General features: G+C 43.5%; 1 protein-coding gene across 2 annotated transcripts in view; it reads right to left on the bottom strand.

The window, feature by feature from the left end:
* Positions 1-1,886: 1,886 nt before the first annotated feature.
* Positions 1,887-13,242, bottom strand: part of UNC5C (unc-5 homolog C (C. elegans)) — a 388,250-nt gene continuing 376,894 nt past the window's right edge. For both annotated transcript variants that reach the window (XM_011932900.1, XM_011932892.1), the window contains 2 exons: positions 9,726-9,904; positions 1,887-8,714 (listed from right to left, as the gene is read on the bottom strand). In XM_011932900.1, coding sequence (XP_011788290.1) covers positions 8,549-8,714; positions 9,726-9,904 — 345 coding nt within the window. In that variant the 3' untranslated portion in view covers positions 1,887-8,548. The remainder of the gene's footprint in view (positions 8,715-9,725; positions 9,905-13,242) is intronic.

Genomic DNA, 13,242 nt, shown 5'->3' on the forward strand with positions numbered 1-13,242 from the left:
CCCCTCTCTCCCCTTCTCTCTTTCTTTCTTCTTTTTCATTCTTTCTTTTTCTTTCTTTCCTTCTTTTTTTTTTGTTGACAAGGCCTCACTCTGTCTTGCCCAGGCTGGAGTGCAGTGGCATGATCATAGCTCACTGCAGTCTCGATCTCCTGGGCTCAAGTGACTTTCCCATCTCAGCCTCCCAAGTAGCTGGGACTACAGGCATGCACCACCGTGGCTGACTACTTTTATGTTTAGTAGAGACGAGGCCTCGCTATGTTTCCTAGGCTGGTCCCAAACTCCAGGACTCAATTGATCTCCCCATCTTAGCCTTCCAAAGTCCTGGGATTACAGGCATGAGCCACTGTGCCCGGCCAGTGCTGCTTTTTCTTCCTGCCATTAGTTTAGCAGGATCTACAATTAGCAACATTTAAAACCAGCTGAGATTTGCTATTGGTACATCTCTCCCACCTTCTGTGCACCCTACTTCTGTGTGTCATGGGCTCAAGTTAAACTTCACAGAACTCACAGGCATACTGACAGTAAATCTCAGCTGAGGAAAAAAGGTTATTTTCTTGGCATTGGTCATTTTGTAAGCTGCAAGCTTGTTGTCTCTATCTGGTCACAGCAGCAAGGTACAGATGACCACGCTCTCAGAAGTTTTGTCTCTGCAAAGTGATTCCTAATTTCTACCTTAGGTTCTGATCTGAGCTTAGCTGTGGGAATCTCTGGGGCTGCTGAAGGTTCTTTGCTTGGCATCCATATGCTGGTACTGAGAGACGGGAACAGAGGGAGGCCAAGCTTCAGAACTCTCCAGGGACCTCCACTCAAAGACAGGGGCTTAGGTTGGGCCCTCAGTGAATAGTCTTTGAAAATGCATGCATGCCATCCTAGGTAAGGCCTTCTCAGCAGGAATCTCAGCTACCAAAGCTTCTAATTAGGGATTAGCGGTCTGGTAACAGGGCTGAGCCTTTGCCACCATGGGTTTTCTATGTAAAGGACAGTTTTTGTTAGTGTTTTATTGTTTTCATTGTATTTTCATTCTTTTATATGGAATTTGAATTCTGTAGCTCAGCTGCAGCCCTTATTTCTCCCTTTGATTTTTACCCAGGTTCCAGTTTATGTATTTCCATTACTTCCTTAGCCTTGAAGAAACATTTGAATTCGTGATCCCAGCATCGATTGTTTTATGTCACTTTCTTCCAGTCCATGGCATGGACCAGTTTCTCAGTGCTGGGCAATGGCTTACACCCTTCTGCCACCGAGGCTGAGGGGAGGGGTGGGGGCAGGTGGCAGTCCATCTAAGGAAGCATCTCCAGGTCATTCTCTCATAGAGGACAGGGCTGCCTTCACTTCTAGTCCTCAATCTCACAGCTGCTTCTCACCTCACAGCTGGAGCCCTTAGCTTGCTCGCCCTAAGGCAGTGGCCAGCAGTCCTGTACCAAGCTGAACTCCTCTGCTGGTAGCTGTTCACCTTTCATTTCCTACCTATTAGTATAGTTGTTTGCAAACTTCATTTAAAATCGGATCTCTGGGGGCAGGGCTTGACACTCTTTAGAAGCTCCCGCCCCAGGGAATTCTGCAGAAGTTCTAGACATTGTTTCTCACTCTTAACTGCTCATTAGTACCACCCGGGAGTTTTTAACGCCCAAGACTCAGGCTACTCCTAGACCACTTCCATCAGAATCTCTGGAGGTGTGACCCTGGCATTATTTCTTAAGGCCCCTCTGGTGATTCCAGTGTGGAGCTGATTTTTTAGTAGCAACATTCTAGAACCTCATCCTGTGCCTGCAGGAGGTTGTGATCACCATCCACGCAGGACCCGAAGCCTTTCTGTCCCACTGAAGAAACACGTGGCGACTCTGAACACGCAGGAGAACCTTGTTATAAAGTGAAGGAGGCAGCACTTTGTTGCTTATAAATATAATTTATTACCTGTTTAAAAATTCTTTCTTACATTTTGTACATGTTGGTTGACAGAATAAATGCAGGCAATTGACAAACGAAGGGGACTGCAGGAAAAATTGGGATTGGCAGCCAGGGAGAGAAAAGAGGCACACCCAGAGCTGGTATCCCTCACCTCCACCACTCAGCAAGGCGCCGGACAGATGTCCGGAGGGCACTCTGCCTCCACCGGGGATTTTTTAGAAAAGGAATTGCATAGAAGATACAGCAAGAGGGAACTCCACAACAACAAAAGTGTTCCATATCAGAAAAGCCAAGGTTGTCATGTTTTGTTTAAAAAAGAAAAACGATAAAGCACAAAACCTCAGTCCGACCTTTCTGCAGTTGAACTGTTCCAAAGGGGACAGCAGGTGGATGACACTGCCTCTTCAACATGACTGCTGGGGAATTTTCTCTGACAAACATTGGTGTCTTCTTTACAAAGCACAAAGAGGAAGGTCACCAGCTTGCTTCAGCTCAACATTAAACTCAACACATATAACATCGTGACATCACACAGTGATGTTCCCTGAAACTGGGCTCAATGCATTATGTCTGGAGGGCGAGGGCTGCACTACCAGTAGCAGGTCTAGGAAAGCATGAAGAAGAGAATGCAAATCACTTGTTCCCACGTGTTCTGACTGCTGTACTTTTTTTTATCCATGGCCTGGAGGAATTATCTGAGTTTTTACCCCTACATGTACAGATACCATTCATTACTTTCAGAATAGAAAAGAAGGCAAAGGTATTTTATACCAGCTATAGATTTCTTGCTCTTATATGTCACTCTAAACAGGTTTCACATTGAGAACCTATATAGCTCAGGTCCCGATTCTCTGATGCTGCCTCCATGTGCTCAGGATCAGAGGCCAGAAGAGAGCCTATCCATCCTTAGGCTGTTGATCAGCAAAACCTGCCTACAGTTCATCTTCTAAACACCAGTACTGAGGGTTATTCCACTCCGGATCAGTGCCATCAGCTTCTACAGCTGGTCTCATAGTACTTAGTCCAGTAGGCCTTTGGAACTTAAAAATGACACACGACTTAGGCATATTTGTAAGAGACCCTTAAATTATATGATTTGCAATTTATGTTTTTGTTGAAGGACAGATCTGAAATGGCATGTTAAAAGGCTGGTATTCAGTAGCAAACACTATGGTAGGTGGGCAGCTGACGATATCTCAGGGCAGCTTCCTTGTTTCTACTTAGAAGCTAGTTGGGCCACAGCTCTCACGATATTCTGCAGAGATTCCCAACCTGGGATTCCAGAAGATCACTGGACAGGTCCCTTCAGCAGGCAAGCATCTGAGTAGACAGCAGGCTTATGAAGAGCTGCTAATAATTGCTGGGCTTGGTGTGCCAGTACACTTGCAGAGTACCTGTTGGTTTGTCCTGCTGATGCCCCCTAACCATGCTAAATAGTACATTTGTTGAATGAGCCCGTTAATATCCTACCACAGATCAATACAATGAGGTGACAGGAAAACCTAGGAACCATGAACTCTTATGAAGACAGGCTGTTCAAGTAGCATTTATGAAAATGGTGTAAGCACAAGGCTGATAAAACTAAAGGATCTGGAAGCTCATTGCTAGACTTAGTCTGCAGAGAAAACCCACCCAGTGCTACACAAAGTCATCTCCCCACCTTTCAAAAATAATAGGTTTTTCACATTAGAATTCTGGAAATATTAATGACTTCATTTGGCTTCCTTGGCCTGTATGGATATGGGTTTACATAACATTGGTTACAATATATTTATTCCCCCTTATGCCTTATTCCATTAAAAAAAATAATTAGAGATGCAAAGGAAATCTTCCAAAGTGATCATTACAGCCAGAGATTATACAAATAGAGCTCTTAGGGTAGAGAAACATTACTTCATTGCACAGAGGCAAAGTTCTAAAGAGTTCAGTCAACATTAGCTCAGCAAGATTAAAGCATATATAAAAAAATACAAAAAGAAAAATAAAAACCAAAGAGTAATAGTTGGTCCTATGAGGCACTCGAAAGATAAAAAAAGTTTTGTTAACTTGAGATAAAATATTTTCCTTATTAGATCTACAAAATCTAATGCTCATCAACCGTTATCTTGAGCAACGATGTTCTGCTTCACAAAAGCTCCTCCATTCTCAAAGAAGATGGATGAAGCCCCATTTCATTTCAGCTGTGTTTCCATGGGCCCCCTGTCGTTCGTTAGCCTTGGGCTTGCACTGAGTTCTCCACATGAAACTGATGACTTGTCCAGAACAACTGCCAAGCAAAAGCTAAGACTCATTCAACTTGAAGGCTTGAAAACCCAACAAGTAAACCTTTTCTACCTTCTTTACGCTCTCTTGCAGGTCCTTATATAGGTTTATATTTTCCTGGCCCCATAGGGGCAGACCTTATAGAGGCAGAGACCTGTGAATTCTGGGGAGATGGTAATCATCTTATTAGCTCCATTCTGCATCCCTGGATTACAGAGGAGTAAGCAGACCAAGAGCACAGCTGCTGTGATGCTGACAGAGACACACAGAAGGACACATGAGACAAGAGCCTTGTTGCTCTTCTCCAGAAGTGAAAAGTCTTGATTCCACCCTCAAAACATTCACTTTTCAGGTATCTTACTTGTAGGAAAAAAATACCTTAAAAAAAATCACTGGTCGCACAATTTCACAGTGTCCTGAACTCAGTCCCCATGATTTTTTTTCTCCTAAAAATTGCTCTACTTTTTGATAGTTGAGAGATTTAAATCTATAAAATAGTATATATGAAAATGGCTGATGATGCAGTTTGATATTGAACACCTCACCCAAAAAGTTGTTGTCCAGTTTTTGCAGACCCGAACTTGCTCATAGCAGGATGGGGGTTTTCTGCGTAGCACAGCTGACGACTATTCATTTGGAAGATGCTGTTTGTGAAACAGCTGTTAGCTGTGAGTACCTTGGTGTTACACAGGTTTGTCATCACCACGCCAGTTGTCAATTCTGAATCCAACTTTTCTATTCCTTCCAGATACATTAAGGAAACTTGAATGAGTGTGATAAGAAGAAGATAAAAACAGGATGGAACCTCTGCCTTTGGATTCTCAAATTCAGGAGAAAATAAACTGCTTTCTTCCCTTTGATTAACAAGCCCAATTTTCTCTTCCCTATAGTATTCCATTTGCATATATAAGACTTATTTCTTTCTAAGCAGATACTTCTTACATTTCCAAAGATAAATATTAAGGAGATTTAAAGTATACAAACCCCTATGAAAACCATAAAGATAAAAATGACAACTCTGCAAAGACTGTTTTATATAGATTTTACATAGCTCTGTTACAAGAGGCAACTTAAGATGTGTTGTGTAGGAATGAGTTGATGTACTAGGCTCACAATGACCTAATTTTGAGATGGGTGATGCAAATGAAAAACAAGTGAGAATAAGAAAATTATAAATTTGAAGCGAAAATTTTCCCACATCTGTTTGTCATAAAGGTCCTTGAACTCTACAACTTTTCATTCCTTTTGTCAGACACATTCTCGTGAATATTAAACTCAGGTTAGATTGTGTTGCACACCACTAGATGGCAGCATGCACAAATGATAGTTTTTTTTCCTATCCAAATGAAGCCAGCCAAACTTGCCTCTCCAGCGGTGTAGAAAGAAGCAGGACGTATCAGAATAGTTGATGAAGTGGCTTCCTATGAAATGAACTGTTATATCTGGACCTTCTAAGTTTGAAAGCAATCTAACAGCTATTACTTTACTCCAAAGCAGAAGGAAATCAGAATTTGTAGTGAAAATTATTTGGTATAAATAGTGTATGTGTGGAAGTTGTCATTCACTTGATAGGAAACATTAAGAGTTCTATGACTGGCAGATGAGTACCACACACAAGAAATCAGTCGCGTTTCCTTTGTCTGGTGTTGGGAGGTTGAACCAAAAAACAAGCATCTGAAGTGAACCCCAAGGGTTCTCAGTGACTTTAGTAAAACAGTTCCTGTTTGTGTTCAGTATTTCTGTGTTGTTGGTGACTTTTTAGTCAAAGATTTTAGTAACAGTTATGGAATTGATTCATCTTCATAGCTACATAGCTGCTCCGCTCTCATTTTCACTAGGCATAGAAGTTTCAGCATTCAGTTAATTCTAGTTCTTGAGTTCCCTAGATGATTCCACAACCCCAGTATTGATGAGTAATCTTGACAAGTTTATTTCAAAATGTAGGAATGGACAGTAGCTCTCTTTCCTCCTCCTCCTTTTAAAAAATGTATGTGTATAACTGTGGGTATATATATTTGATTTTTAATTTAGAATGCAGTTTTACTCATTGCTACAAACATTATCCACTGAACTTGTTTACTAGTGCAATCTCTCCCTTCCCCAGTCAGTGTACAAATATTTTAAATATGGAAATCCTAATGCGGGGGTGGACTGAGAGAGGTTTTATAGAATGTATGTCCAAAACAGAAGGAATAAAAAGCATGAAAGAAGAGACTCCATAGCAAGGTATCAGCAGTTCCTCGGGGATGAGGATGGCAGAGGCATCAATATCAAGATGCTATCAAAATAGGAGCAGAAACATGGAAAGATGGAAGAACATGTATAATTCAAATCTGTTCAGCAACTTGTGTGCCTCCAGCCTAAAAGTAAACCACAGTCACGTTCTAAAGGTTCTGATTCATACACATGTCTGCTTGTTCCGTTTTGGTTTTGCTACTGGGCTTTGATTCTTTAATCCCCACCTGCTGAATGAATTGAGTCCTTGTGTTAAAGAGCTTGTGATGGTCCCAAGGAAACATAATAGTTAGTTTCCACAAAGTAGTGTGTTGACTAACATTCTGCAGGACAACAGTTTTTAAAGAGCTAACGAGACAGCCTTTATAAATGCTACTGAATATTATGACAGCAAAGATTCAGGGTGGGGTTGGGTGGGGGTCGGGGGTGTAGAAAAAATGCACCAAGTTCCTACTGCCAGATAAACTTGTAGGAGTGGTCTAGATATCAAGATGCCAAGACAATAGTAAAACAGAATTTGCAACCAGTCAGGAAGACTGGGGGCAGGGGGGTCCCAAGAGAGGCTAAGAAAATGATAATAAAGGGATGTCATCTCTCAGTGAACAGCATAATGCAATAGGATGCAGAGCGACTCAAGCCAAACAAACATAATGCAGGTTAGAATAATCATCTTCCATGTCAGAACTATTTGAAAGGCATAACATAGCGTGGGCAAAAGACCAGCTGATTATTTTGAATGATCTAGGTCAGAGTCCATTGTGGTCTTCAGACAGATGAGTGAGACCGGAGGCATCATGGTGGAAGTTGAGCATTTCAGAATGTGGAGATGATCTAATCCCACCCCTTCACTTTCTAGTGAGGACACTGAGGTCCAGTGTGGTTAAATGACTTTCTCAAGGTGGCGCAATGAGACAGTGACAGACCCACATGAGAACTGGTTTCCTGATCTCCAGTTCAGAGTCCATTCCTCCAACCACACTGCCTCTAAAGTAGAGCACCATGGGGAGTCGACGTGGGGCCACACAATGGCAATAGTAAGAGAAGTTCATAGAGAACACATCTCATCATAAGACTCAGAGGAGAAAGACCCTGCCTGAGCAAGCTGAAGGAACAGACTGACAAAGCCAGTGAGCATTTATCACCTTTCTGGGGCGGAATGAGGGAAAGAAAGGTAAAAGGTCAAGGAAGCTATGCATGTTGAATTAAACTGATGACCACACCCACCTTGATAGGTGAAAAGGTGGGGCAGGTCTAGTCAATACCCAAATACTAACAGTACCACTAACAAAAATAGAAGTTAAAAAAAAAATCCTTTTACTAGAATACCTGTAAATACTTATCAATAATAATAATAATACCTTTTTTTAAAAAAACACTTCATATTGCATATTACAAACACACGTTGTGAAAAAATGTTTGTGGGGTTAAACATGAATCACTGTCTTCCCTGCAATGCTACAGCTTTATTCCCAAAGGGCACCAGAAGGGTCCCTCCAAGGAATAGGAGTCTTAGTTATTTCTTTTTTACACTTAGATTCTCCACTTCCCTGATACGAACAGTAACACTGGTTCTACAAGTTCTAGAAACAGAACACTGATGGGAGGATTATCTGAGACACTTGATGCACACGATTTGTAGCAAAAGTCTGATTTCTCTGTAAATTACTAATCTGAAATAGACACAACAAACCGTCCACAGCTTCAACTTCAAATGATTTGAACAAAAATAGAACGAGCCATGGACAGTGTCTGCATCCCTGTCCAATTTGATGTAAACAACATTTGTAGAAATTGGGTTTGTTAAGAAAGTTTATCCATATATCTGGATAGCAATAAAAAGCGTTTCCTAGGAAACTGTAAGATCCTGTACCACACAGCATACAGCCCAACTAATAGGAAAATTAGGTTGATAGCTAAATTCAAGGTACAAATTTACACAATTTTTCTTAACTCCCGTGATGATGTCCGAGTAAAGTGGGCATGTACATTGGCAGTTGTATCTGTTTTCCTTCTGGCTCCTGCTGCAGTCTTGCCTGTGAAGCGCATTGATCTCGTCTGGATTTCCTCCTCCACTGTGATTCCCCTGGACGGCCACAGACTCCCTGTGCATTTTTGTCCTTCATTTCCCCTTCTAGGATGGTGGTTAATACTGCCCTTCTGCTGCTAAGGACACCACTGTTTCATGTCTTCCCATTTCTTCCAAGACAGCTGCCAGCATGCTCAGGTTTCCATCTGGGAAGTTCTGTGCTTCCCAAAGATCCAGGATTACGCCAGTTGGGCTGGATTTGGTGGCAAAGTAATTCAAGTACCTGTAATTGGGAAAGAGAAAATGTGCTCAACGGTGTGACTTACATATCTATTTTTCCTCAGCTAAACTTTTCTGTCTCTCTACTTGTCTTTAAGTATCCAGGTCCCATTGTGACTGACAGTGAGCCATCCTAAATAACTAGCTCATGCTTAATTAGATCAGCCCCAGACAGGAGACGTGATGTTGAACTTTGTGAACCTCAGGTCTGAGTAAGATAATTTAAGAGATGAGATGTCTATGGGTCATATTCTAAATAGGAAATCAAGACACTTATGTTTTCTTTCTAGTCCAGGCTTGGATAATCTTTGACAGGTCATGTCACATGTTTTGTTTGGTAGTGACGGTGACATTCCACAAAGTAGAGGCTCCAGGAGTCTATAACTTAATCTCAAGGCGGTGTTAGCTTGCTAATTATTCATCAAACATTAGGTCCCGCTCAACTGCAGAGGAGGAGCAATAATTACGGTAGTGAATGGTTGTATGATTTGGAGAATTAGCCCACCAGCTTTGCAAAGTGGATCATGAAACTTGATACTTACCAATGCCAAATAAGCTCAGAATGTCTCTTAGCACTCTTTGCAAGCCTGCAGTGCAAGGTACAAGGACGGAACTTAATGCATATTTGCAAAATGAAAAACTAAGTAGATGTGTGGATGGAAAAAAAAAAAATGAATGCTACCCTACGTCTAGTAGTTATTGGTCCTGGAGAGCACTAACAGAAAGAAGCTAGCCTTGGGGCCTGACCATACCCACCTGTCCAGTTTCAGCTTATGGGCCAGCATCCTCCAGTCATGGCCTCTTGTCTGGGGGGCATCCAGGCTGCTACAGAGCTTCTGCCGGATAGGGAGAGGGATGCTGAAAGGACGGAACTTAATGCATATTTGCAAAATGAAAAACTAAGTAGATGTGTGGATGGAAAAAAAAAAAATAAATGCTACCCTACGTCTAGTAGTTATTGGTCCTGGAGAGCACTAACAGAAAGAAGCTAGCCTTGGGGCCTGACCATACCCACCTGTCCAGGTTCAGCTTATGGGCCAGCATCCTCCAGTCATGGCCTCTTGTCTGGGGGGCATCCAGGCTGCTACAGAGCTTCTGCCGGATAGGGAGAGGGATGCTGAAAGCACTGGGCCCCGTGACCGTGGTGATGGTGTTCGCAGGATCCAGCAGCGGCAAATCGATGCCAGTAGGTTCCTGTAGTTCAGGGACAGGAACAACACAGCATTATTTCTGAAGACAAAAGCAATCTCTATTGAACCAATCGACATAATGCCTTGCTTTGAGCAATAAGAAAAGAATGAGTGCTGTTATTCTTCTTCAGAAGAATGGCTTCTTCTTAGCCTGAAAGTTGTGCCTCACTAGATGTAACCTGGCTCTGAGAAAGAGGTACATATATTTTGAGCTAACTTTGCATAGCCGCAGATTTATGGCTGTTTGGTGAGGACTGGGCTGGATGGAAAGCTCTGGTGTGATTCGATAACAGCTTTACTAATGGGATTCTCCAGGCTGAGAGAGAAGAGAGGGAATATCAGCGCTCCTAAAGGTTTAAATTTCAGGAGAGGAAAATGTTCAAAAGGGCAGTGCTTTGGGAATGAATAGATCTGAGATTCAAGGCTTCTGGAAACAGCCTGACCTTGAGGGGAATGTCCTGGGCAAATGCCCCAGTAGTTCTCCGTCTAAACTCCACAGAAGATTTCTCAGTTCTGCTTTTGTTGAATGACATGGAACACAGCTCTCCTCTAAATGATATCAACTTAAGGCTAATTTTTTAAAAAAGAAAATGGTAAACACAGTATATTATTGCCTTAAGGCAAGTCGTTAATGGCATCCTCCAATTGCTGTATATCCTTATTTTTTTAAAATCTAATTTTAGTAGAGAAAACCATAAATTGGCTCTTAAGATAGTCTCAGTTCATAAAACAGCACAAATGCAAAATCTGAATTTCATCTGCAGGAGAAATTCTAATCATTTTCTGATCACTTCTGCTGGTTGGAAAAGCAAAAGCAAATGTTGGCTGGGAACTATTAAAGCAATAAAAGAAAATCTACTTAATCTACTATAAATGCCATCTCTCTCCTTTTAAAGCAGGTAACTTGTTGGTGTGCCTTACTAGTTGCCAGAGGATTAACCGGCCACACCCAGTTTCAGCCATCATGAAGTGTTTGGTTCCTGCTGAGCACTCAGCTCAGGGGCTCAACACCACCATCACCCAGAGCCCCCCAAATGCTGCCCTGCACTGCGTCAGTGGCCTCCCCAGCCATGAATGCGCTGGCACTGCAGGCGGTGGGGTTGCAATTGCCTGTGTGCCAGTGTTGACTAGCAGTGTGTTCCACGTTCTGGGATCAGCAGCAAGTACTCACTTCTAGGCTTATGCAATCCCATGGAACAGGGTTAATCCAGGGGTGTGGAGGGCATTTGAATTATTTTGCCGTGGTATACACAGTGGTGGTGGCTATGATCATGATATTTGTCCTCAAAACCCAAAGCTTGGCAAACCGAGGCTCCAAGCATTCCACTGGCTCTTTTGTGTTAGCTCCAGCACATACCAGGATTTAAAAGACTGTGGCATGAACAGATGGGAGTCGGAGGCTCTGAATGAGGATCTTGACCCACAGCTCTTTCCCCCATCAGGCACAGGGTTCTTTCCAAGGCAACGAGGAAAGAGGGCTCCTGACCTCTAGGGGAATAGGGCTTAAAGAAAGGTGACCATAAGTGATCTGAGGGCATGTGTCATGTTTATCAATGGATTTATGTCCAGGACATCTGGACTAAATGCACCAATGCCTTTATTAGGCATAGAATGATGTTTAGATGGAGTGGAGTGTGGAAGTGAAGATAATAACGGACAGGAGACAGGGAAGTACTAAGTAGAAGACAGCGGTTCCCAGCAAAGGCCCCACCCTCAAGCCTGAAGACCTGAAGCCCTAAATGAGGACAGGCATTTCTGTTTTCGTGCCCAAAACATTACCTTTTGGCCCGCCATGCCCCCTATCCTACCCCCATATAAACCCCAAACCCCAAGCTCCAGATGAGACCCGCAAGTAAGGAGATGAGGAGGCACACAGACCAGTAGAGCAGCGATAGTGGAACGACATGGCAGAGAAAGAGAAAAGAGGAGGGATTTCTGGATGCTAAGGGGAGTTCAGCGGGGGCAGTTGGAGAAGAGTCTGGCTGCTGGGTGGCCTGACTCTAGGGGAAGATCACCTTCCTACTCTGTCTCCCCTCCTGGCTCCCCACCCATCCTGCTGAGAACCACCTCCACCACTCAATAAAACCTTGCACTCATCTTTCAAGCCCACATGTGATCCGATTCTTTCAGGACACTGGGCAAGAGCTCAGGATGCAGAAGGCTGTCACACTGGCCCCCTGCCCTTGCAATAATGCAGAGGGCCCATTGAGTTGATTAACACACAAGCCATCTGCAGATGGCAAAGCTAAAGGAGCACACTGTAACACATGCCCACTTGGGCTTCAGAAGTCGCAGATACCCACCTTTAGATGCTGCTGTGGGGCCAGAGCCCAAAAGTGCTCGCCCCGGTTCCTGCTCCTGCCCGTCTGTGTGCTCACCCTCCTGCAAGGGGTTTGCGCTGTGCGGCGACCAAACAGGTGCGCCACACCCCTGTTGTACATTCTGTAAGAGCAATCAGGGAACTCTCTGGTTTCAAAGAAAAATCACATGCTACTTCCACAGTTTAGTGTCATCGCCCACATCGTGGTCCTGCTTGCTTCTTTTCTGGATAATGACAATAGGGCCTAAAAGGAGACCTGCCGTATTCCTTAATACACCAGCACCTTGATCATCCCTGGGTGGCAGTGGAAGGTTAAAGCCTGCACGAGGGAGGGCCTTGTTTTGTAGTGCTGTCTTGTGTCCCCAGAGAGTCTTTGTACTGTTGGCCTCAGTACCTCCCTGCTGCTTACCTGTGATCCATCCCACACTACTGCCCAACTAACCTTCCTAAAGTGTCACACTGATGAACAGCAATATTTCTGTCTCTCCCCCTCTTATTCTCTCATTAAGAAGTGTTAAATGCCCCTCCTACCACATGAAGTCCAACTCTTAAGCAGTGAAGAGTGTGTGTGTGTGTGTGTGTGTGTGTGTATTTATATATATATATATATATATTTAGAGACAGGGTCTTCATGTGGTAGGAGGGGCATTTAACACTTCTTTGTCACCCAAGTTGGAGTGCTGTGGTGTGATCATAGCTCACTGCAGCCTTGAATTCTTGGGTTCAAGCGATCCTTCCACCTCAGTCTCCCAAATAGCTGAGACTATCGGTGTGCACCATCACACTGGGCTAATTTGCATTTTTTTAAGAGATGGGGTCTTACTGTGTTGTCCAGGTTGGTCTCAAACTCCTGGGCTCAAGTGATCCTCCTAGCTCAGCCTCCCAAAGTCCCGGGATTACAGGTGTGAGCCACCACACCTGGCCCAGTGAGAGATCTTTGTATGACCTTCCTGGTTGGCTGGTATGAGCCTGCAAGGTGACCATGTGAAGTGTAGAGTGCAGCCGGACATGGAGTAGGGCTG

This window comes from Colobus angolensis, unplaced genomic scaffold (assembly GCF_000951035.1).
Source record: "Colobus angolensis palliatus isolate OR3802 unplaced genomic scaffold, Cang.pa_1.0 Scaffold123, whole genome shotgun sequence".
NCBI lineage: Eukaryota > Metazoa > Chordata > Mammalia > Primates > Cercopithecidae > Colobus > Colobus angolensis.